This window comes from Chelonia mydas, chromosome 4, assembly GCF_015237465.2.
Source record: "Chelonia mydas isolate rCheMyd1 chromosome 4, rCheMyd1.pri.v2, whole genome shotgun sequence".
In the NCBI taxonomy this organism is placed as follows: Eukaryota; Metazoa; Chordata; order Testudines; family Cheloniidae; genus Chelonia; species Chelonia mydas.
This window is the reverse complement of record NC_057852.1, coordinates 31,814,790-31,838,770: the sequence shown is the minus strand read 5'-3', so window position 1 is coordinate 31,838,770 and position 23,981 is coordinate 31,814,790. Positions and strand designations below refer to the sequence as shown.

At 41.5% G+C, this 23,981-nt stretch overlaps 3 protein-coding genes across 16 annotated transcripts in view; 2 read left to right on the top strand and 1 right to left on the bottom strand.

The window, feature by feature from the left end:
• GSTCD (glutathione S-transferase C-terminal domain containing) overlaps nucleotides 1-13,916 on the bottom strand; it is a 124,091-nt gene extending 110,175 nt beyond the window's left edge. For 2 of the 11 annotated variants that reach the window (XM_043545286.1, XM_043545287.1), the window contains exons 1-3: nucleotides 13,701-13,879; nucleotides 10,561-10,741; nucleotides 3,936-3,978 (exon numbers count right to left, since the gene is read on the bottom strand). The gene's annotated coding sequence lies outside the window, so the exon portion shown is untranslated. Of the gene's footprint in view, nucleotides 1-2,020; nucleotides 2,895-3,935; nucleotides 3,979-10,560; nucleotides 10,742-12,065; nucleotides 12,168-13,317; nucleotides 13,411-13,700 lie in introns of those variants that run through there. The other 9 variants (XR_006290346.1, XM_027833588.3, XM_043545284.1 and 6 more) reach the window with 8 other exon arrangements.
• INTS12 (integrator complex subunit 12) overlaps nucleotides 13,413-23,981 on the top strand; it is a 29,671-nt gene continuing 19,102 nt past the window's right edge. The window contains exons 1-2 of one of the 4 annotated variants that reach the window (XM_037896999.2): nucleotides 13,433-13,546; nucleotides 15,674-15,761. The gene's annotated coding sequence lies outside the window, so the exon portion shown is untranslated. Of the gene's footprint in view, nucleotides 13,547-15,673; nucleotides 15,762-22,316; nucleotides 22,464-23,981 lie in introns of those variants that run through there. The other 3 variants (XM_007054391.4, XM_043545289.1, XM_037897000.2) reach the window with 3 other exon arrangements.
• Nucleotides 19,511-21,214, top strand: LOC122465458. The gene is made up of 2 exons (XM_043545290.1): nucleotides 19,511-20,093; nucleotides 20,595-21,214. The coding sequence occupies exons 1-2, from the start codon at nucleotides 20,021-20,023 to the stop codon at nucleotides 21,197-21,199; spliced, it is 678 nt and encodes a 225-aa protein (XP_043401225.1). The 5' UTR covers nucleotides 19,511-20,020; the 3' UTR covers nucleotides 21,200-21,214.

The window sequence follows — 23,981 nt, the reverse complement described above, 5'->3', positions numbered from 1 at the left end:
TTTAATTACATACATTTTTCTTTTAAAATAACCTATTTTATTTAAACTGTAAATTACAACCTATACTTAAATTACAACAACCTATTAAGGCCTATGCTTGTTTTCTTCTTCCAATCTATGAATAAAAATAACGAGAGAGTATGAATCTACTAGTTCTAAAAAACTGAAGGGCATGGTGGCCAGAAACAAGTACTTCGATTCACTAACTACAGATATAGTTTAAAAATCTGTGCCATCAAGCATCCTCCTGGTTAGCAAAAAGAAGTACGAAATTTAGTGTAAAACCTATGTCTAGTTGCAAATCAACATATCTTAATGATTACCAATCAATGTTTCTTTAGGAAAATAATTACAAAGTAAAATGCAAAACAAGATTAAAATTAATTATGTAAATCAAGGTGTCCTGCCCACTGATTTAAATCCCGATTAAAATGCTAATTTAAATCACTTTGATCAAACTGATTTAACTCAATCAACGTTGAGCCTTTGAATGGTTTTATGCAATTTACTATTTGGTATTCTTAAAAATGTGTAAGCAAGCACTTAGCAATTATGGGAACAGGCGCTTTAAAATTCAATAAATATATAGTAGTTAGATCTCTCCCACTATTACCATGCATTTTTAAAAAATCTGGTACTGCTCATGTGTGCATGACTATAGCAGCTGATTTTATCAGGCACAGATTTGTGTTTCTGAGATCACTATAAGGCCAATACAACATATTCATGTAACCAGAAGACAGCATTAGTTTCTATACTACAAATGAAATCTAACTTCTGTGGGGTCATTCGCTGAAGGCATGAGCAAGCAAAAAACAGACAAGCTGAATGCACCTCAAGAATGCTAGATGTGTGCATCTCAAACACACACAATTCATTTAAAGAGAAGTTTGACTTAATTAAAATAATACTCATGGCTCACATTAATATTCTTGTCATCAGATGAAAAAAAATCAATTCAATTTCCTTAATACTTCATTCAAGAGTCACAGTTTCCTCTATCAATCTTACACTATTCCAGGGCAGTTTAAGAATTATGATGTAATAATTGTTCTGCACCACCACCTAATAAAATTCTCATCTACTGCCTTATAAATCGCAATTCATATTTCAATCTTTAGACACTAGATGGCACCCTTTTGAAGCAATCATTGTAGAAGCAAATAACACCAGCAGAGAAAGGGTATCTTAACAGAACGAAAAGATGCCATTATGAATGTTTTGTATAGAAAGCAAATGACTCTGGACCAATACTATTCTTGTAAAAAAATTATCTAGGTTAATAAGAGATCCTGGAGCAATTACATGAATATGCTGTAATTATTTACTTCCACAATAAAAAGGGTTTGGCTTTGACACACACACACCCACACAGAGTTAATGGATTTACATGGGTCAAATTAACCATTTAATAACATCACTATAACTGGGCCAAAACTGTTGTTCTAGGACTTATGTATGAAAAAATTTCTAGTCTACCTTTGAGACTAAAGTAAAGAGCCAAATTACTGCAATGGTTATATTACGATTTTTTTTTAAGTGATTGATCACACACTTAGTGCAGCACTAGGGAGGACACTGTAAAGAGTATCGCTGTGCACTATGGCTGCTCACACCTGGTTGTCAATCAACCAAGTTAACTGCAGTGAAGGCATATCTTTAGTTGATTTCTAACAAGGTTCTGAAAGCAGCTACTCAGTGAAGATGTAATGCCTACCCGTGCTGCTGCTATTGCTTGCACAGTTTTCTGAAACGTAAGGAAAGCTATTTCCACAATCAAGAAGTGACAGAAACTGGGTTGGGTTTTTTGTTGATAAATGATCATTTTAAGTCTCTACAAGTCTCATAAAAGAAAGACCGTAAAAACATAAACTCTGGATTTTCCACTAGCTATCCTAACTAATTTTTTTAAAGCCATAATTATCCAGTGCAGCATGAGACCTTTGAGTGTCATACATATTTAGGATATGTGCCATTCATATAAAATGCCTTTATGTAAGTCTTCAAAGAGTACATTTACATTTAACTGTTTTTATACCGTCATGTGACAGTTGTTCGAGAAGTCTATTCCCTTCTCCTGGCGGGAAAAAAACCCCAAAGCATAGGAATTAGTTAATATTATGATTAACAAATGTCAACAGGGACAGCCATTGGAATTTTACAACTTATGCAAACAAAAAATGGCTGAAACAACTTTGTTGATGATCATTAATCATTGCATTTAGGCAGTTTCAATCCAAAGTAAACTATGCGTAAATTATGAACTGATGAAAAATAAATTATTTTAGGAGTGCTGCTGCTTTATAATATTGTAACACAGGTGTGAGTTCTGGAGCAGGTAACTAAGGGACTAATTTTACAAACATTTAAGGCTTGTAATTAACTCAGGCATGTTTGCAACATAGGGTCTTTTCTCCAACAAAATCACTTTCTCCCTCAGATTAGAAGTACTTGAGGTTTATAGTGATTTTGGGAGAAACCACTTTCTTTTCAGCTTCTGAGATAGTTAATTTAGATCAGAGGTATTAAAACTATTTTATGGAGTGGAACAAATTACATTCCTAAGTAGGGTCCATTTAGGACAATATACTGTTCTCTGTCAACAGTGGACCTCCCAAAAATGTCACGATGAACTTCACTCAGGGGAGGAAAAAAAATAGCGTTGGACTCATTTAGGAAACCACTATTTCCATCATCCAGGTGCTTCTCTCCTCCTCTGTCCATCTTGACTTGGTGGCCTAGTGGCAGATTTCGTTTTCAAGGTCAGAGAGCAGTTCAAATTTCAAAGACGCTTTGACAGCCATGGTGAAATATACGCCATCTTTAAACTTGCAAGAAGTCAAACTCGATTGTCACAATAGTCCCTTCTGGAGTATATGAGTGAAATCCTGGCCCTAAAAAAGTTAATGACAAAACCCTCATTGACTCCACTGGGTCCAGGATTTCACCCTATAAATCTTAATTGTTCATTTCTCTTTTTTTGTTTTTGGAATCTATCACCTTTCTTAAATTCCACTGTTGCAGCACCACCGATGGTATTAACGGTGACAACGGAAGGCCATGTCTATGCTGAGGAGGGTTTGTACTGCTGTAGTTATCCCCAGGAAGCTGCACTGGTTCAAGTCACTTTTATACCAGAATGGAACACCTGCGCAAGGTTTTTCCACTGGTACAGCCATATCCGTGTAACTACACACACAAAACCCCTCAGTTCATAAAGACTTTAGTACAGATCAGCCACCAGTATTTAAATTGCTATATGGTTTAGACCTTCTCTGAACAAGATTCAACGACACAGTGGTTAACACACAAGCAGCAAGTCTATAACTAGCATTCCCACTATTGCGACAAAAGTGAAGCTACAAAAGTGGTAATGATGGGAAAATTTTAAGAAAATTGCTAATGAAAGCACAGCCTAAGTGGCCTCTCTCCTTTGTTTTCTTGAAGTCAGCTTCTGAGATAGTTAAGATAGATCAGTGTTATTAAACTCATTCTATGGAGTGAAACAAATTACATTCTTAATTAGGTCCACTTAGGACAATATACTGTTCTCTGTCCACAATGGACCTCCCAAAAATGTCAGGTTTTTTGAATTGTTTTGAAGCAACTCAAACTCCTAGGGTCAGAGTCTGATTGTAGTTACACTAGTGCAAAGTAACTCTGCTGGTGTCAATATTTCACATTTATGCCATTTTAACCATGCTGGCCACTAGTCTGCACCCCTCTATCCCAAACTATACAAGAAAACAAACAAACTTATATTCAACACTCAACACCTCTTCTAGTTCACCCTTATCTGACTTGGGTCTGTCTTGCAGGATGTAAACTCCATTAGAATTGCAATATTATCATGCATACAGTGCTAAGTACCCTGTCAGCAGTTAATAAATAATATAATAATTCCCCCACCCTTTGAATTTCACACCTGGCCTTACCATCGTTTATCCTCCAGATCCTTTTCTCCCCACTTCCCTGGGCCTGCATCAAAAAGAGATTTATTACAATGTATCCTCTTCTCCCATACTACAAGCTCCTTAACAGAGCCTGCTTTGCCTATTGCTCTCTTCCCAGCTGCTCCATGTGTCTCTCTTATAGATTCTCAGTGTACTACATTAAGTAGGAAGCAGCTATCAGAGACCACATTGAAAAAAGATGATGATAAGCAATTGCTGGCTGCAGCAAGGAAAAACACATAGCCCTCCAGACTGAAGCTCAGACTGAGGGTAGATGCAGGTGCTGAGAGTTGTTTCCCTTAAAATAATCATCAGTGTACTAATTGACAATGTTGATATTAACGTGTCATCATTAGGCTTCTGAGAGAACACTATGTTCAGTTGAACAGTGGCACATAACATTTCTCAGAGCTATTTTGGAGATTTTCAGAATTCTTTGTCTGCAAAGAAGACGACACCATATTGTACATATTTGGAAAGTTATTTTTGCAACCAGAGTGGCTAAGAAAATGTTTTTAAATTAAATCTCAAATTCTCCAGACTGTTTAACAGACAGAGGGAAAAAAAAACCTCATACCTTTTTAGGTACATTATCACTGTCCGTTTCATATCTATGCTTTAGACAATGTCTTTCCAGCAGAGAAAAAACATGTGCCATAAAATTACTCCAGTCCTTAATATCTTAAAAAATAGAATTAATTTTCAAAATATCGTTCAAACAAAGTTAAATCAAAACAATTTGTTAGAGAAAAAGAATAAACATTTCTAAAGAGATATAATAGGTCACCACAGAGAGTTTCGGTTGTTTCTGACTTTTTCTTGGCTCACCAAGAATATCGTTACATAGAGCCTCTAGTGACAGAGCATCAGAAACCTCCACACAAGATTTAAAGATAATCCGCAGCAAATGGGGAAAAAGAGAGAAATTTGTGCTCATGCCCTTTCTTTTTGTTTCTTTATGATATGTAAAGGTGGTATGAAAGTGGGGTTTGGGGTTTGTTTAATTTTATTTAATTTAATTCTTCTTGTTTTTCATATAAAATGTTCAGGTCATGGCAAGGCTGGAAGACTCCGTGATGACTGGAAAACTACCAAAATGGTGACATCACAAGAGCCAACAGAAATCTGAGCAATTGAGAGGGGAAGAAATTTTTAGTCAGTCTGTTTCAAACTTTTTGTTTTTAATGCTTACAGCTACGTAATTTCAGTTACTAAAATCCCAAATAAAGTGAGCACTGTTAAAGATTCAACCTCATTTAAGGTGTTAGAAGTCTCAATAAACATCCCTGAGACCTCCCAGAGGGTCCTCCAGCATAACCAAAGACGACCACATTAGACATTCTTGATATTTATAATAAAACAAAAAAATTAGGGAAAAAAACCTTCAAAAACAACAAACTTTTCAGGCCTTCTTTATATATCATAAAAGAACCCAAAAAGGCAAAAAGCCAATTGTTGAAAAAAATCCGTTGAAGGTCATCTTTAACAAACCTCCGACTTCTACGAGCAGGTAATCTATCATAATTCCCGTTTCAGAGAGGAGTGCTAGAAAAACCTTCCTCCCTTGCTTACACAAACCGGTTTGCAAAGAATTCTGCAGTATAATTTCTGACCTCTAACTTCCACACTCAACCGTACCAACTGCACAATTATATGCTCAGCTTGGTCTCTCAGTTATATTTTCCATTCATCTTTGAAGTCTGAAGGCTTAGATTAATCCAGCAGGTTTCTCTTGCTCTCACTTTCCTAGCCATCAAAAACCTTTCCGTCATGAAACAGATAATTCATTACCTCAAACATTTATCTAGGAAATTTCTTATTCAGCCTCAGACAGATGGTGGTGATCAATGCAAACCCACCTGCTATATTCAAAAGCACCTGTTTTTTATTCCCAGTTAACTGTTCTCTCAAATAGGAGCTTTTCCTCTCTCCCTTTAACACTGCAGTTTCTATAGTTAATGATACTGCCTTCATCTTACTTTTAAAAAATGACAACTGTACATGAAAACTATACAAGGACACATTAAATATGGTTAAAAATGTAGTAGTTCACATAAGCCTACACTAGAAAAGTTACCATATTGCTGACAAGGGCTTCAGTTGAACACAGTAAAAGTACACATGTAGACCAGTACAAGCTATGTTCAGCATGATTTCAGAAAAGAAAATGACTGTTTCTGTTGTTTATCCTGGTCTATAATTGCTGTTCAACCATGTAGAGATACTGCTGATACTCACTGCAGCAAAAGTTAATTTTCCAAGGTTACATAAGGCCATAGTGAGTTTCACTGGCTCCTCCTGCTGGAAGCACTAACCCCTTGCCTCATGTCATTCAAACCACATGCTCAAGGTGATCTAAATCAGATGCTCATTAACTGGCATTTTCCTCTTCTTCTTCCAGCTTTAAATTTTTTTTTCTGTCTTTTAGCAGAATTGAGCAATAATAAATTTAAGCAAAATTGGACAGAAAATAATTATGGGGAATAGATATGCATTTTCAAATAGTTGTCATCCCTTTGAAAATCAGAATGGAGTAATGTGAAGAGAACTAAGAGGAGGAAGGATTTTTTTGCTGATCACCTTTTTCTTCCAGATTGGTTTGGTCGTTATTTAACATGGGACTTTTTACATTTTCTCTAGCACAAGAAGTTTGAAAGTGTGTAAGACAGAGATGGCAGAGTCATTATTAAACTGTTCCAGACATGATGGGCTCTCACACATGCCTCTAATTACTGTTCAACACATTATATAAAGTTGTACTTGGGTCTTGTTTCAGTAAAGAAGCAAAGTATTTTTATTAAGTGTCAATAAGTGACATAGGGATGGGACTAGTGGATTTTCCATTCCAGCCTATCACATTCATTAATGAATAATTAAACATAAAAAAAGGTTTTAACAGATATTGTCAGTTCAAGTTTTGTCCCAAATTCAGGGCTCTTCTGAAAAAAATAAGACCATGAAAAATATGTCCATGAACTTGTCTTTAAGAAAACAGTGGAAAAAATTATTTTGAACAAATCTCTGTAGTGTTTGCATTTTGAGCGTTCTTAGTAGTGCATGAGAACCAAAAGTAAACACTAACTAGAAAGAAAGTGAAACTGATTAGTGCTAGTGTTGTCAAGCGATTAAAAAAATTAATCACAATTAATCGCACTGTTAATAATAGAATACCATTTATTTAAATATTTATGGATGTTTTCTACATAGTATAGTGCAATCTCTATCATGAAAGTGGAACTTACAAATGTAGAATTATGTACAAAAAACTAAATTCAAAAATAAAACAATGTAAAATTTTAGAGCCTGCAAGCCACTCAGTCCTACCTCTTGTTCAGCCAATCGCTCAAACAAGTTTGTTTACATTTGCAGGAGATAATGCTGCCTGCTTCTTGTTTACGTCACCTGAAAGTAAGAACAGGCGTTTTCATGGCACTGTTGTAGCCAGTGTCGCAAGATATTTACATGCCAGATGTGCTAAAGACTCACATGTCCCTTCATGCTTCAACCACCATTCCAGGAGACATGCGTCCATGCTGATGACGGGTTCTGCTCGATAACAATCCAAAGCAGTGCGGACTGATGTATGTTCATTTTCATCATCTGAGTCAGATGACACGAGCAGAAGGTTGATTTTCTTTTTTGGTGGTTCAGGTTCTGTAGTTTCCGCATCCAAGTGTTGCTCTTTTAAGACTTCTGAAAGCATGCTCGACACCTCTTCCCTCTCAGATTTTGGAAGGCACTTCAGATTCTTAAACCTTTGGTCAAGTGCTGTAGCTATTTTTAGAAATCTCACATTGGTACCTTCTTTGCATTTTGTCAAATCTGCAGTGAAAGTATTCTTAAAATGCACATGTGCTGGGTCATCATTGGAGACTGCCATAACATGAAATATATGGCAGAATGTGAGTAAAACAGAACAGGGGACATACAATTCTCCCCCAAGGAGTTCAGTCACAAATTTAATTAATGCGTTATTTTTTTAATGAGCATCATCGGCATGGAAGCATGTCCTCTGGAATGGTGGCCGAAGCATGAAGGGGCATACGAATCTTTAGCATATCTGGCAAGTAAATACCTTGCAGTACCAGCGACAAAAGTGCCATGCAAATGCCTGTTCTCACTTTCTGTGGCATTGTAAATAAGAAGAGGGCAGCATTATCTCCTGTAAAGGTAAACAAACTTGTTTCTCTTAGTAACAGGCTGAACAAGAAGTAGGACTGAGTGGACATATAGGATCTAAAGTTTTACATTGTTTTGTTTTTGAGTGCAGTTATGTAACAAAAAAAATCTACATTTGTAAGTTGCACTTTCATGACAAAGAGATTGCATTACAGTACTTGTATGAGGTGATTGAAAAAACTATTTCTTGTTTATCATTTTTACAGTGCAAATTTTTGTAATAAAAAATAATATACACTTTGATTTCAATTACAACACAGAATATATATGAAAATGTAGAATAACGTCCAAAATATTTAATACATTTAAATTGGTATTCTAGTGTTTAACAGTGTGATTAAAACTGAGATTAATCACAATTAATTTTTTTAATCGGGATTAATTTTTTTAGTTAATTCCGTGAGTTTACTGCGATTAATCGACAGCCCTAATTAGTGCCTAGTCTCACAATCCAAGACCAGAGAAATGCAAAATATGAATATCATTAACGGTGAAAAGTAAATTAGATTTTTAACAGGGCTGTCGATTAATCGAGGTTAACTCACACAGGCTCTAAAATTTTACATTGTTTTATTTTTGAATGCAGGGGTGTTGTTTTTATTTTAAAACATAAATTCTACATTTTTAAGTTCAACTTTCATGATAAAGAGGTTGCATTACAGTATTTGTATTAGATGAATTGAAAAATACTATTTTGTTTGTTTTTTTACAGTGCAAATACTTGTAATCAAAAATAAAGATAAAGTGAGTACTGTATACTTCGTATTCCATTTTGTAATTGAAATCAATATATTTGAAAATGTAGAAAACATCCAAAGATATTTCAAATACAATACCACTTTTTAATCGCAAAAGGAACAGGAGTACTTGTGGCACCTTAGAGACTAACAAATTCATTTGAGCCACAAGTACTCCTGTTCCTTTTTTGGATACGGACTAACACGGCTGCTACTCTGAAACCTTTTTAACCGCGCGATTAGTCATGATTAATTTTTTTAATCGCTTGACAGCCCTAATTTTTAAGTTATTTCAGTTTTAATAATCAAAAGTGTGTGTTAAATTACACAGGTAAGGAAAAATGTACTCCAATCCTGCAAATGACTCCTTCCTCACAGAACCAGCTGCAGGACTGAGACAGGACTTTGTAGCCATCCTGAATGTCACATCAGCCAAACTTTGAATCATCCATCTGAAATCATTTTCTCAGTACTGTTACAACTTATAAGCAGCTGCAGCATGCCTTTGGGCACCAGTGACATCATCAGACATATGTTTAACTTCCTCTCCCCTGTGCAGACTGGCTGCTTGATCAAACTCCTCCTGCACAGTTTCTTCACATCAGCCTTATGCACCTGCACTCCATGTTCTCCTTCTTCCTTATCTTTCCTATATATCCTTCCACCACCCTTCCTTTGTCTTGTCCTTTAGCTGATGCTCCTTATAAAACCACACTCAAAACATTAAAAAAAAAAATCACAGAATTAACACAATGTTTTCAAACCATCATGTTGTTCACTCTGCTTGTATATTATCTTCTCCCTTCTCTCCATTCCCTTTTCTATTTAGATACATCTACACTACAATAAAAGACCAGCGGCACAGCTGCAGCTGGCCCAGATCAGCTGAGTTGGGTTTGTGGAACTCAGACTGCGGCGCTAACAGCTGCACTATAATGTTCAAGCTCAGGGTGGAGCACAGGCTCTGAGATCCATCCCCCTCACAGTAGTGCCTGGGCTCCAGCTGAGGCCCAAACATCTACATGCAATTTTTAGCCCCACAGCCCAAGCCCTGCAAGCCTGAGCCAATTGACTCAGGCTTTGAGACCCAGTGCTGCAGGCTTTTTATTACAGTGTAGACTTAAAGTGCAAAATCTTTGGGACAGGGATTGCCACTTACTCTATACGAGTACTAGACACAACAGAGCCCCAGTCTCAGTTAGGGCCTCTAGCTGCTGCTGCAATACAAATAATTAACAACATCTGTTATACTGCATAGCTTAAAGAGCAGATATTGTAAACAAACAAATTTATTTACCTATGGAACTAAGACAAGCTTAGTTGGTTAGAACTAAAAGAATGTTAAAAATCCAATTTACTTTAACAAATTATGCTGTTCACTTTTTAAAATTTCTCCAACATGGGCTAAATATCAATTAAGTCTGTTTCACTGTGCTACAAATTTGGGTTTCACTACAGAGGACTGTTTATTAGTTTAAAAACATTTCCAGGAAAATATAAACAAAATATGGAAACATTTCTATTGCTCTTAGTTTCTGCAAAATGTTTTGTTTGTTTTGTTATGGAAAAAATAAAACTCCGGACAACATTTAACAAGGTTTCTTTTTCATTTAACATGTATCACATCACATTAAGTTATTTACAAATGTAATGGTTATTCCAATAAATATGTAGAACAGCAAAAATAGTACCTGTGTTTTTAAGACATCAGACTCGGGAGATATAATTTATATTCCCATTTATGTCAATTTGCTGTGTGACCAGGGAGAAGTCACCTAACCTCTGTGCCTCAGTTTCCCCATCAATAAATAGGAATATTCAGAGGGTTTTATATCATTTGTGAAGTTCTTTGAGTATCTCAGATGAAAAATGCTATAAAAAACAACAACAACAGAATTTAGGATGGGCACATTGATATAACTAAAATTACCTAGTTACCAGATATACTTCAGGAAAATAAGGGACACATGAAAAATTAAAGACAAACTTATTTTTAGTCTCTCTTCATATAAGAATTACTGCTGAAATTAAGGCACAAATCCTCTTCTCTACATAAAAACCTCACTTAATGTGCAATGGCAGTCAAAAAATACCACCAAAAAAACAACAATCCATAATCAAACAAAAAAGTTGACATACTGTGAGGCCCCCAACCCTAGAAAATTTGAGCATGGGAGTAATTTACTCACATGAACAGCCCCTTAAGTAGTTGAGGGAATAGGATTTTAAGCATAGAAAGAATGGATAGAAAAAATACATTAAATATTTACACTACACAAATTGGTGGTATGTCCTCACTTGGAATACTGTGTTTAGTTCTGGTCACCTTATTTCAAAAAAAATGTTACAAAAATAGAGTATACAATACAGCTGATTAAAAAAGTGAAAGTGTTACTTTTAAAGAATTAACTTTCTGGGAAAAAGTTAAACATTTTTAGTTTTCTGATGAAATATTTTTAAAAAATTCAAAGAAAGCACACGCTTTCTGTAAAAATTTTCATTTAATTGAAAACCCAATTTTTGTTCAAAAATGGTTTCCATGCATAATTTTCAATGAACCCTAGTTCAGAAAAAGCTCACAAGAATGACCAGATAAATGGAAAAGATTTTTATCTGAAGAGAGATTAAAAACACTGGGTATCAGAGGGGTATCCATGTAGGTGTAGCCACAAAAACAACAAGGAGTCTGGTGGCACCTTAAAGACTAACAGATTTATTTGGGCATAAGCTTTCATAGGTAAAATAGCCCACTTATTCAGATGCATGGAGTGAAAATTACAGATACAGGCATAAATATACTGGCACATGAAGAGAAGGCTCACTACAAAAGCAATTTTCCCTCCCTTGGTACTGACAACCCCTCATCAATTATTGGGAGTGGACCACATCCACCCTGATTGAATTGGCCTTGTCAGCACTGGTTCTCCACTTGTAAGGTAACTCCCTGCTCTTCCTGTGCAAGTATATTTATGCCTATATTTGTAATTTTCACTCCATGCATCTGAAAAAGTGAGGCTTTTTACCCACAAAAGCTTATGCCCAAATAAATTTGTTCATCTTTCAAATGCCACCGGACTCTTTGTTGTTTTTTTAAAAATACCAGGACTGTTTGTTTGAGAGAGGAGACAAGATAGAGGTATACAGAATAATTAAAGGTATAAAGAAGCTGAATTGAGAGTATAAATTAACCAGTAACCTGTGGAGATTTGGAGAACATCTCCCCATAGGCAGGTTATTCCATAATTATTCACTGCGGATTTTATTGCCCTTTTCTCTGATGCTGCTGCCCCTGGCCACTCTAAGAGACAGGATACTGGATTAGATAGAACACTGGTCTGATCCAGTACTGCAAACCTATGTTCCCAAAAAGCTTCCTTTTTCAGAACAGATCAACCTATTTGTTGCAAACTATTGATCTGTCACCCTTTTATTTGGTTCATTTGGTGATTTCCCTATTATTCATTGCTAATAGCTCTGCAGTGAATGCCAGTTATAACCATATCTGGATCTTTTAGCTATTCATGTATCGTACTGGCAAGGACTGTGTTCCTGCCTTCTGCCTTGTCCCCTTTAACAGAAGATAACAACTGACTACTGTTACCAAGTAGTGGAGAGTCTCCATTAGCTCATATGGTAGAAAGCTGTGCTGCAGGGCTTAACATCCAGGATTCAAACCCTGTTGACAGACCTTCCTGAGGGCTGCTACATTCATAGCCTGGACTATGGTCTCTGCCATTCATCCATGGCAGTGGGGGCTGTGGAATTAGTTACCAAATATAGAGGGTGCAGGTCATTCTCCCAGGGAGTGGGGGACAGTTCCCCAAGCCCACACCAGCAAAACCCATGGGAAAGTAAATGAGAAATTGAGGATGAATGCCCCAGAGCCCTGTGATGAGTGACCACGGTGACCCCAGGTAACAGAGGACTCACCCCATGTCCTCAATACCTGTCCCTCACAAAGATCCCTGTGCCTCAGGGGTTCACCCTACATACTCAGCATCTGCCCCACACTGCGATCCCTGCGTCCCGGGGAGGCTTCACCCCCCACCCTCAGCACCTGCCCCTCCCTGCGTCCCGGGGAGGCTTCACCCCCCCCACCCTCAGCACCTGCCCCTCCCTGTGTCCCGGGGAGGCTTCACCCCCCACCCTCAGCACCTGCCCCTCCCTGCGTCCCGGGGAGGCTTCACCCCCCACCCTCAGCACCTGCCCCTCCCTGTGTCCCGGGGAGGCTTCATCCCCCACCCTCAGCACCTGCCCCTCCCTGCGTCCCGGGGAGGCTTCACCCCCCACCCTCAGCACCTGCCCCTCCCTGTGTCCCGGGGAGGCTTCATCCCCCACCCTCAGCACCTGCCCCTCCCTGTGTCCCGGGGAGGCTTCATCCCACACCCTCAGCCCCTCAGTGCCCTGGGCCCGGCTCCGCGGCCCCACACGCTCCCAACCCCGCTTACCCAGGCCCGGCCCCGGCCCCACGCGGCAGATTCCCCGCTCCCCCGCCTCAGTCCGCTCAGCCGCCTCCTCCCCGGCTCCGCCTCTTCCTCCGCACGCTGCCTCCTCCCGCCGGTCCTTCCTGCCGCTCCGCCGGGCTTGCGAGCGCGGCCGGCGCCTGGGCTCCGCTCTGCGTCACGAGCCGGGCGCCGGGGAGCGGTAAGCGGGACGGAGCCGGGCCAGCGGCGAGGGGTAAGGAGCGGGCGGAGGCTCCTGGGAGGGGCCGGGTGAGGTGGGCCCAGGGCAGGGACAGGAGCCGGGGCACAGGCTGCGCCCCCCACCCCCCAATGCCGTCCCTGAGCCCCGCGGGCTCCCCAGCCTGCCCGGCAGTAGCGCTGGGCCTAACCCGCGAGCGGCCGGGCCGAGCTCGGCGCTGCACAGCCCGGGCAGGGACGCAGCCCGCAGGTTCACTCCAGACGTGCCGAGAAATCCCTTCGGTGCCGGGGGCTGGGCGATGTGCCCCGGCCCAAAGCCGAGGCTTCCCTCCGGGCCCGCTCAGGCTGGGGAGGGTGGTGTTATTGCAGTGCTAGGGGGCTGATCACTGGGCCGAGCCACTCCCTCTCTTTGACTGGCTGGTTTCCTGACGACGCGATTATGCTTTCAGGCTTTTAGGAACCTTACCACTGTACAAACCAATGGTTTATTCTCCGCCTAGTGATGAGACCCTTTCCCTGCCCCCTGGCTATGCTGAAGTTTCCCTGTAGGAGAATAAATGGCTATTTTATTTTGCTTTAATCTTCAGTGCCGTTTTGTTGTTTTGCTGTACACAATGAATAATTTCCCTATCCTGCCACACAGATGCGAGCACTTGATTTTTGTAGACAGTGCTGAGTTTAGGTCATTATAGTAACTGATAATGGAAGGTTCTCATTAGCTGTGCTTCTGGGCGCTGTTGGTGGGCAAACTTTTTGGCCTGAGGGCCATGTCGGTGCTCCAAAGCTGTACAGAGGGAGGGGTAGGGAATTCTGTGTCTCCCCAAACAGCCTGGCCCCCGCCCTTATCTGCCCCCTCCCACTTCCTGCCCCCAACTGCCCCCCTCAGAACCACCAACCCATCCAACCCCCATTCCTGGGATCCGCCCCCCCAACCCCCCCCCCCGGAGCCCCACGCCCTATCCAACTCCCCCAACTGACCCACCCCTATACCCCTATCCACACCCCTGTGCCCTGACAGGCCCCCTGGGACTCCCACACCTATCCAACCCCCCCATTTCCCATCCCCTGACCGCCCCCCACCCCAGAACCTCCGTCCCATCCAACCATCCCTGCTCCCTGTCCCTTGATTTCCCCCTGGGACCTCCTACCCCTTATCCAATGCCCCCGCTCCCTGCCCCCTTACCATGCCACTCAGAGCAGCAGGATTGGCAGCCATGCAGCCTGGCCTGAGCCAGCCACGACGTGGCACTGCCCTGCAGGAGCTCGCAGTCCGCCGCCCAGAGTGCTGGTGGCACGGCGAGCTGAGGCTGCACGGAAGAGGGGACAGTAGGGGAGGGGCCAGAGGCTAGCCTCCCCGGGAGCTCAAGAGCCAGGCAGGACACTCCCGCGGCCGGATGTGGCCCACCTCTGCAGTAAACGCTAGCAAGAACTTGTTTCTGTCAGGGAGCTGGTCCTAGTAGGTCTTTTCCAACTCTGATAGTATGATTTTTGAACTTCACTTGAATACTAAATCTCTTTCCAGATTAAAACACGTTTTCCTTTGAAGACGCAGCCTGTATATTCACACCTGAGTTAAATGTAAACTAGTTAAATGGTTAACATTGGAATAAAACTGAAAGATTTGGCTGTGGACAGTTATTCTTTATTTGTGGTAGCACCCCATCATGTGATACGTGCTTTCCATATAGAGAAGAAGGCATAATCCCTGCCCCCAGGTGCTCAAAATCTAAAACCAGAGAGAGAGCGGGTTGAGGGATTAGATCAACAAATATTCAGTTAAGAAATGAATGCATGTAATTTTGGCATAATTTATCTTCATGTGAAGTATAGTCAGCCTATGGTTTAAAATTTGCAGTGGTGAAAGACTATAATCACTTTTTGACCTTTATATTTTGATTTTGTATATTTAAATAATTCTCAAGACAAGGAATTAGTAGATTTGAGATCACTGCTCTCTTCTTAAAGGGAATCTAATATAAGGCTGTACTTGGCACTGGCATGACTTCTGTTGGTATACTCTGTCCAGTTCTGGTATCCAGAGTTCAAGAATGATATTGATACATTTGAAAGGGTTCAGAGAAGAACCACAGGAATGAATAACAAATTAGAAAACATGCCATATAATGAGAGACTCAAGGAGCTCTTAATCTGTTTATCTTAACAGAGATTTAAGGGGTGATTTGACTGCAGCAGTCTATGACTACTTGGTGAACAAATACTTAATAATGGGCTCTTCAATGTAGCAGAGAAAGGTATGACACGATCCAATGGCTGGAAATTAAAGCTAGACAAATTCAAATTGGAAATAAGGTATAATTTTTTAGCGGTTGGAACAATTTACCATGGGGTCATGGTGGAGTCTTCATCACTAGAAATTTTTAAATCAAGATTGGATGTTTTTCTAAGAGAGATGCTCTAGAAATTATGGGGAAGTTCTATGGCCTGTGCTATACCGTAAGTCAGACTAGATAATCACAACAGTCCCTTCTGGCCTTGGAATCTATGAATGTAAATAATCCTTATGTCCAAAGTGGGTATATTACAGAGGTTAAAATTGTGGCTTTGTGATTGGTCCCGGAGTTCAGTTTTGATCCTCCACCTGAAAATCTCCATGAAGACAATATCTAAGGGCTTTCCAGAATCTGGTGAACTTCAGTTTATTAAACAAGGTGATGCATTAATTAGGAATGGTTGGAGAGGATCAACAATTGAGTATAAACCATGAAACAATTAACCAGTGACCTAAATCAACAAACCATAATGCGCACTCAGGCAGTGTCCAGTATCTTTATGTCCACTTCCCCGAAGCGAGGCAGTTTTTAGGCAGCAATCAGTAAGTCATGGTTATATGAATACAGAAACAAAGTCTGTCCTCAATCCAGGTTCCCTATCAGCATGTCTGTCTCCATACCCTCCTTTCCAGAAAAATCTCCTCAAGATAGACACCGCGGGATCACCTCAACCCCTTAACCATGCACCTTCCCCGGGGCCCACTGGTGAAAGAGATGGACCAATACAATGGCATGTGAACTAGGGGCAAGAAAATTAGAGAATAGGAGCTAAAATTGAATCTGAACAGCAATTAGCTAATACAAAGATGAAAATATGTAATTGTTAGAAGCAGGTAGCCTCCAAGAGAATTGGTGGGTTTCCTGGGCTAGCAGGGGGAGAAGGGAGCAATTATGGAAAAGCTCAACTGATTCTCTGCATCTTTCTTAATCACAAAGACCATACTTTTCATATAATAAAGCTTGAGGTATTCTTTGGGACTGAGGTTTCAGAAGAGGAGGTCCTGGAATAAACTGATAAAGAACAAGAAGTCAGTGGATCAAATGGTGAAAATCAGAGTTCTGAAGGAACTTACGTGGCTGAGCTGCTAACAAAAAATTCAGTCTCATGAACATAATTCTCTCTGTGGGAGGACTGGAGAGTAGCAAATTTAACTTCCATATAAAAAGGCATTGGGATGGTCCTGGAAATTACAGACCAATGAACTGCACTGAAGTACAATGAACATGAGTTATGAGGAGAGGCTGAGGGAACTGGGGATGTTTAGTCTACGGAAGAGAATAAAAGAAAAGAGAAGAGAAGAAAGAGGAGGGATTTGATAGCTGCTTTCAACTACCTGAAAGGGGGTTCCAAAGAGGATGGATCTAGACTGTTCTCAGTGGTAGCAGATGACAGAACAAGGAGTAATGGTCTCAAGTTGCAGTGGGGGAGATTTAGGTTGGATATTAGGAAAAACTTTTTCACTAGGAGGTGGTGAAACACTGGAATGCGTTACCTAGGGAGGTGGTGGAATCTCCTTCCTTAGAAGTTTTTAAGGTCAGGCTTGACAAAGCCCTGGCTGGGATGATTTAATTGGGGATCGGTCCTGCTTTGAGCAGGGGGTTAGACTAGATGACCTCCTGAGGTCCCTTCCAACCCTGATATTCTATGATTCTATGAAAATTGAATATAAAACACAAACAAACTAGCACTTATTCTTCAATGGAAAATTATTAGGGCTGTCAAGCTATTAAAAAATTTAATAATGATTAATCACATGATTAAAAAAATTAATCGCACAATTAATTGCACGGTTAAACAATAATAGAATACCATTTATTTTTGGGTGTTTTCTACACTTTCCAATATAGTGATTTCAATTACAATGCAGAATACCAAGCGTACAGGGCTCACTTTATATTTATTTTTATTACAAATATTTCTCTTGTAAAAAATGAAAGAAATAGTATATTTCAATTCACCTAATACAAGCACTGTAATGCAATTTCTTTATAATGAAAGTTGAACTTACAAGTGTAGAATTATGTACAAAAAAATAACTGCATTCAAAAATAAAACAATGTAAAAGAACCTACAAGTCCACTCAGTCCGACTTCAGTCAAATCTGCTGTGACAGTGTTCTTAAAATGGAAATGTGCTGGGTCATCATCCGAGATTGCTAAAACATGAAATATATGGCAGAATGCGGGTAAAACAGAACAGGAGACATACAATTCTACCCCAAGGAGTGCAGTCACAAATTTAATTAACGCATTATTTTTTTAACGAACACCGTCAGCATGTAAGGATGTCCTCTGGAATGGTGGCCGAAGCATGAAGGGGCGTATGAATGTTTAGCATATCTGACATGTAAATACCTTGCAACGCCGGCTACAAAAGTGCCATGCGAACACCTGTTCTCACTTTCAGGTGACACTGTAAATAAGAAGCAGTCAGCAGTATCTCCCGTAAATGTAAACAAACTTGTTTGTCTTAGCAGTTGGCTGAACAAGAAGTAGGACTGAGTGGACTTGTATGATCTCAAGTTTTGCATTTTTTGTTTTTGAGTGCAGTTATGTAACAAATAAAAACATCTACGTTTGTAAGTTACAGTTTCACGATAAAGAGATTACACTACAGTACTTGTATGAGGTAAATTGAATCAAATTTCTTTTGTTTAACAGTGCAAACATTTGTAATTAAAAATAATCTAAAGTGAGCACTGTACCCTTTGTATTCTGTGTTGTAATAGAAATCAATATATTTGAAAATGTAGAAAAACATCCAAAAATATTTAATAAATTTCAATTGGTATTCTATTGTTTAACAGTGTGATTAATCATGATTAATTTTTTTAATTGCAGTTAATTTTTTTGAGTTAATCGCATGAGTTAACTGCGATTAATCAACAGTCTTAAAAATTATGTTGCTCTAATTTACTAAATAATGGATAAAGGAGAACTGGTTGATATAATTTATTTGGACTTCCAAAAAGCTTTTAAGGTCCCTAATGAGAGGCTAAAAGCCTTTCTGTGAAAGGCCGTGCTCTGTCATAGAGCTAAAACTGTAAACAAAGAGTAAGAATAAAAGGTCAGTTTTTAGCCAGGTGATATGTTATATTGGGCAATGGGTGCATGCAGTGTGCTAGCGTAGGTATTTAATATATTGGTGATCTGCAAAAAGGGTGGGGTGTCAGTGAGAGCAAAAATTGCAGACATAAAATTATTTAATTAGTCAAAACCAGAGAAGACTGTGATGAAGTAGAACCAAAAAAACACAGGTGAATTGTCAGCATGTTGACAAGTGAAATTTAGTATTGACAACTACAAGGTGAAACGTGTTGGAAGGAAAATTTTGAACTATTAATTGACATTTCTGGATTCTAAGGCCTGGTCTACAGTATGCGGTTATTTCGGAATTAGCCGAGTTAATTCGAAATAGAACTGATTCCGTCCACACGACCAAACCGTTTTTTCGATTTAAAGGGCTCTTTAATCCAATTTCTGTACTCCACCTCGGCAAGTGGAGTAGCGCTAAAATCGAGATCGCAGTTCTGGGTTACAGGTAATGTGGACGCAATTCAACGTTGTTGGCCTCCGGAAGCTGTCCCAGAATGCTCCCTTGTGACCGCTCTGGACAACACTCTCAACTCCAATGCATTAGCCAGGTAGGCAGTAAAAGCCCCGGGAACTTTTGAATTTCATTTCCGCTTTGGTCACCATCAGCACAGGTGACCATTAGCACAGTCCACCATCATATGCAACCGGGCAGAGTCCACCATCACAAGAGACCACGCAGACTCGGATTCATAGACGAGCTCCAGCATGGTCCGAACGGTCACTGCATGTTGGGGAGACAAATTTGTTATGGCAGAAGTACATTCCAAAAAAAGAAACGCAAATACGTACGCTAAAGTCTCCAGGGCCATGACGGAAAGAGGCTACTCCAGGGACACAGAGCAATGCCGTACAAAAATCAAGGAGCTCAGGCAAATGTTCCAAAAAGCCAGGGAGGCGAACGGGCACTCTGGGTCACAGCCCCATACATGCCACTTCTACCATGAGCTGCATGCAATTATAGGGGGTGACGCCACCAGTACCCCACTACTGTCCGTGGACACCTGCAAGGGGGGAGTTGCACGGAGCGAGGAGGATGAGTTATTGGAGGATGAAGAGGAGGAGGAGGACAGTGCACAGGCGGCAAGTGGAGAACCCGTTTTTCCCCTAGACAGGAACTATTCTTAATGCTGGACCCAATAGCCTCCCCCCACTCCCAATGCGGGCTCCTGGACCATGACCCTGGAGAAGGCACTTCTGGTGAGTGAGAGCCTGATCGGAGCCACGCGGTGTGGGGAAACCCAGCTGCGCTGGCCTGTTCGCATTTAAAGGGCTCATTCCTGCTCAGAGCCTCATCTGAGCTACACAGTGGGTGTGGGTGGGTGGGTGCTGTGTGAAGTGATCATCCCACAGAGCCCGCAGGCGCTCCTTGTATATGGCAAATCCATCAGGCATTGCTTACTATGGGAAAGGGGGCCCAGCAGTTTGAAAGCATTGAAATGAATGCGGAAGAAGCAGAACCCCGCATGCCCCTAGGGCTTACCATGGCTGCCTGCAAGCTGAATTCTGTTGGCTGGCCATGTGTGATGGCTTAGTCACACCAAAATGGCAGGCACTTCAGTATAAGAGGCAAAATGCAACCTTGTACAGAAAAAACATGTGCTGTGTACTATGAATTGCCTGTTTCACTGAGAAAGTGTCCCCTTTGTTCTCTAAAATGTATCTTTTAAAATACTACCCTCCCTTTTTCTCCTCCCGCAGGTGCAAATGTTTCAACATGGCTCCCATCTACTCCATCCCAGAGGCTGGTCCAGATTAAAAGGTGGAAAAAACGAAGTCAGGACGACATGTTCGCCGAGCTCATGCAGTCCTCCCGCACTGATAGGGCCCAGCTGAATGCATGGAGGCAAACAATTGCCGAGTCCCGTAAAGCGTTACATGAACACAAAGAGAGGAGGCACATGCGCGATGAGAGCAGGCAGGATGCTATGGTCAAGCTCATGGGGGAGCAAACTGACATGCTCTGCTGTATGGTGGCTCTAATGCGGGAAAGGCAGCAAGACCACAGATTGCCTCTGCAGCGCCTGTATAACCATCCTCCCTCCTCCCCAAGTTCCATAGCCTCTTCACCCAGACGTCCAGGAACATGGCGGGGGGAGGCTACGGGGACCCACACACTCAACCCCAGAGGATTGCACAAGCAGCAGAAAGCTGGCATATCCGAAGTTTTGATTTGGTTTCTGGACTTGTCATTCCCTCCTCCTCCACCCCCCTCCCCCAGTTACCCCTTCACCCACCCACCCCCCGGTGTACCTTCTTATTTCTCTCAGTGTGTTGTGCAACAAATAATAAAGAACAGTTTTTAAACAATTGTGACTTTATTTCCTTTCATATGTATAGGGGGCGGGTAACTTCAAGAGAAACAAACACAGCTGTCACACCGTACCCAGGCCAGTCATGAAACTGGCTTTCAAAGCTGCTCTGATGTGCAGCGCGCCCTGCTGCGCTCTTCTAATTGCCCTGTTGTCTGGCTGTGCGAAATTGGCCGCCAGGTGAGTTGCCTCAACCTTCCACTCCGCCATAAACATCTCCCCCTTACTCTCACAGATATTGTGGAGCACACAACAAGCAGCAATTTCAGTTGGAATATTGGTTTGTGCTGAGATCTAACTGAGTCAGTAAACTGCACCAGCTCGCTTTCAAACGTCCAAAAGCACATTCTACCACCATTCTGCACTTGCTCAGCCTATAGTTGAACTGCTCCTTACTACTGTCCAGGGTGCCTGTGTATGGCTTCATGAGCCATGGCATTAAGGGGTAGGCTGGGTCCCCAAGGATAACTATAGGCATTTCAACATCCCCAACAGTAATTTTCTGGTCTGGGAAGTAAGTCCCTTCCTGCAGTTGTTCAAACAGACCAGAGTTCCTGAACTTGTGTCATGCACCTTTCCCGACCATCCCACGTTGATGTCGGTGAAACGTCCCTTGTGATCCACCAGTGCTTGCAGCACCATGGAAAAGTACCCCTTGCGGTTTATGTACTGGCCGCCCCAGTGTTCCGGGGCCAAGATAGGGGTATGCGTTACGTCTGTCACCCCACCGCAGTTAGGGAACCCCAGCACATTAAAGCCATCCACAATAGTCTGCACATTTCCCAAAGTCACTACCCTTGATAGCAGCTGGTCAATGATTGCGTTGGCTACTTGAAGCACAGCAGCCCCCACAGTAGATTTGCACACTCCAAACTGATTCCCGACTGACTGGTAGCTGTCAGGCGTTGTAAGCTTCCAGGGCTATGGCCATTCGCTTCTCGACTGTAAGGGCTGCTCTCATTTTGGTGTCTTTGCACTTCAGGGCAGGGGACAGCAAGTCACAAAGTTCCATGAAAGTGGCCCTACGCATACGAAAGTTTCACAGCCACTAGGAATCATCCCGTACCTGCAACCCTATGCGGTCCCACCAGTCTGTGCTTGTTTCCCGGGCCCAGAATCGGCATTCCACGGCATGAACTTGGCTCAAAGCCACCATGATCTCCCAATTGCCACATGCCGTGCTTCTAGGAATGTCTGTGTCCATGTCCTCACCACTATCGTAATCGCGCTGTCGTCGCTTCCTTGCCTGGTTTTGCAGGTACTGCACATACTGCTGGATAATGCGCGAGGTATTTACAATGGTCAGAACTGCAGTGGAGATCTGAGCGGGCTCCATGGTTGCCACACTATGGCACCTGCATGGGTAATCATGGAAAAAGGGCTCGAAACGTAGGAGAGCAGAGTGTCAGTGGAAGAGGTGCTGTTCGGTTCACGATAGCCGAAAAAAAGGCGGGAAACAGTTGTCTTCTGTAGCTTTCACGGAGCGGGAGCCCAGGACAGACAACATGGAGAGTCTTAGTAGCGCGGCAAGACCGAGAGAGCAGAGTTGGCGGCGGAAGCTGTGCTGCTCAGTTCATGATGGCTGAGCAGAGTTGGCAGCGGAAGCGGTCAATGAGGCAGAGAAAGAATAGATACTTATAGAGATTACGTGGAAAGATGAAAGGAAATGCGAGGTGGATTCATAGTACTAGGAGAGAAGCGGTGCACCGTACTGCACTGTCTGCTGAAAGCAGTATGGCATCTGCACGCCAAAAAGGCGTGAAACAATTGTCTGCCGTAGCTTTCACGGCGGGAGGAGCGACCTGACGACACACACCCAGAAACACTTGCGAGAATGTTTTTCCCCCATCATGCACTGGGAGCTTAACCCAGAATGCCAATGGGCGGTGGGGACTGTGGGATAGCTACCCACAGTGCAGCGCTCCGACATTCAATGCTAGCCTCAGTACTGTGGGTGCACTCTGCCAAATTCACATGCTTGAGTGGGGACACACAAGACCGAATGTATAAAATCGCTTCCGAAAATCCGAATAGAATAATTTCAAAATAATTTCATACTGTAGACGTACCCTCAGTTGCCATTTCTGAAGACAACCTAGGTTGTTATCGTAAATGAAAAAGGGCTTCTTGATAATTAGTGGTAGTCAAAATAGTAAGCAATGTTAGGTTTTATAAAAAATGGGATTGATTATATGGCACTGTTATAATACTGTCATATAAATCAGTGGTGTGCCATTTCTCAGAATATTGTGTTCAGTTGTGGCACCCTATCTCAAAAAAGATATACATAAATAGGAGTTCAGCAACAGGCGATGCAAATAATTAGAGGAGTGGCGAGACTTCCATGTGAAGAGACATGAGAGAGGAGATGAATAAGAAGAGACATAAAAGGGATATACAAATAATGAGTAGAATATGAACAGTAAAGTTGGTGCTTCTGTTTAGCCTTTTCAATAATATAAGAACAAGAGGACCTTTAAACTGAAAAACAATAAATTTAAAATGATAAAAGCAAATACTTTTTGCATATAGTACATAATTAGTGTGGAACTCATTGCCACAAGATACCATTGAGGCCAGGAGGTTTATAGGCTTCAGAGGAGTATTAGACATACATATGAATGAGAATATCCTTGTTTTCATTATATGGAGTGGAGGGTTTTTTGTATAAGCTCTCGGGCCTTACTCAGCCAACCACTGACAGCAGTTAAGAAACCTCCCATAGTGGGAGGTTATTTTATAATTGTCCATTATGGGTTTCTTGCATATTATCTAA

Excerpts from the sequence above, each read along its gene's own strand:
- LOC122465458 (XM_043545290.1), top strand. The coding sequence starts at position 20,021 with ATGCTGGACCCAATAGCCTCCCCCCACTCCCAATGCGGGCTCCTGGAC. Across the intron at positions 20,094-20,594 it reads CCCTGGAGAAGGCACTTCTG|GTGCAAATGTTTCAACATGG; the intron begins GTGAGTGAGAGC and ends CTCCTCCCGCAG.